Raw genomic sequence first — 1,168 nt, 5'->3', positions numbered from 1 at the left:
CCCTCCCCGTAGATGACATCGACCTGGGAGATGAGATCAGCATCTGGCCGTGTGACGCCAACTCGGACTCTTACGGCGCGTTCAGGTGTCAGACCAACATCTCCTCCTGTCTGCCCGGCTGGGTGGGCCCCAACGACGGAATCACCAGCTTTGACCACATCGGATACGCCATGCTCACAGTGTTCCAGTGTATCACGATGGAGGGCTGGACCACTGTTTTGTATTATGTGAGTGTGTGTGTGTGTGTGTGTGTGTGTGTGTGTGTGTGTGTGTGTGTGTGTGTTCCAGTGTATCACGATGGAGGGCTGGACAACTGTTTTGTATTATGTACGTGTGTGTGTGTGTGTGTGTGTGTGTGTCTGTGTCTGTGTGTCTGTGTGTGTCTGTATGTGTCTGTGTGTCTGTATGTCTGTGTGTCTGTGTGTCTGTGTACTGTAAACATATATTGTACCTCAGTAACGTTTGTAGTTTAGTCTATTTGCAGACGTCTTTTTTTTTCTTATAGAATTATCATTGGGTTTTTTCGCCTTTACCTTCGTCATTAATGTTTTCCCTGCATGTTTATTACATGTAAATCTTTGCAGCAAAAATGATTTTAAAAATTTATTCGTAAAAATTTCTGAGCCAGTAATGTGTTGTGATGTGTTTGGCCAGGCATCTGCTTTTCCCGCTTCAATTATCCCGAATTACCTCATCAATTACTCCCCGGGGAAACCACTTTCACCAAACGAGCGAGACTTATTTTTAACCTGCCCAAGACATCTCTGCATAGTTTCCCTATTGATCTTGTTTCTAGGTAATGGTGTTTGTTTGGTTCAAAATGAAGAATGTGTGTACTTTTTCAATGTTTCTTCTATTGATTTCATCTTTGTTTGTTTCTCGCTGTGTTCCCCAGACAAATGATGCCTTAGGGAACTGGTTCAACTATTTATATTTCATTCCTCTCATCATCGTTGGCTCCTTCTTTATGCTGAACCTTGTGCTGGGAGTTCTGAGTGGGTGAGTTGACACACTGGGGCTGAGTCACATGCACGTGCGAACATACGCAGACATACGCACTCTCACACACACACACTCACACACACTCACATACACACATACACACATACACACGCACACAGACACACACTCACACACACACACACACATACACACACACACACACACA

General features: G+C 44.4%; 1 protein-coding gene across 1 annotated transcript in view; it reads left to right on the top strand.

The window, feature by feature from the left end:
- LOC100533433 (voltage-dependent calcium channel type A subunit alpha-1) overlaps window positions 1-1,168 on the top strand; it is a gene marked incomplete at its 5' end in the record, with an annotated part of 54,455 nt that overhangs the window by 13,105 nt on the left and 40,182 nt on the right. Inside the window, 2 exon segments of the mRNA XM_035973625.1 lie at window positions 13-227; window positions 896-999. Coding sequence (XP_035829518.1) covers window positions 13-227; window positions 896-999 — 319 coding nt within the window.

This window comes from Aplysia californica, unplaced genomic scaffold (genome assembly GCF_000002075.1).
Source record: "Aplysia californica isolate F4 #8 unplaced genomic scaffold, AplCal3.0 scaffold01565, whole genome shotgun sequence".
NCBI classification, from domain to species: Eukaryota; Metazoa; Mollusca; class Gastropoda; order Aplysiida; family Aplysiidae; genus Aplysia; species Aplysia californica.
This window is presented reverse-complemented; position numbering and strand designations above follow the sequence as displayed.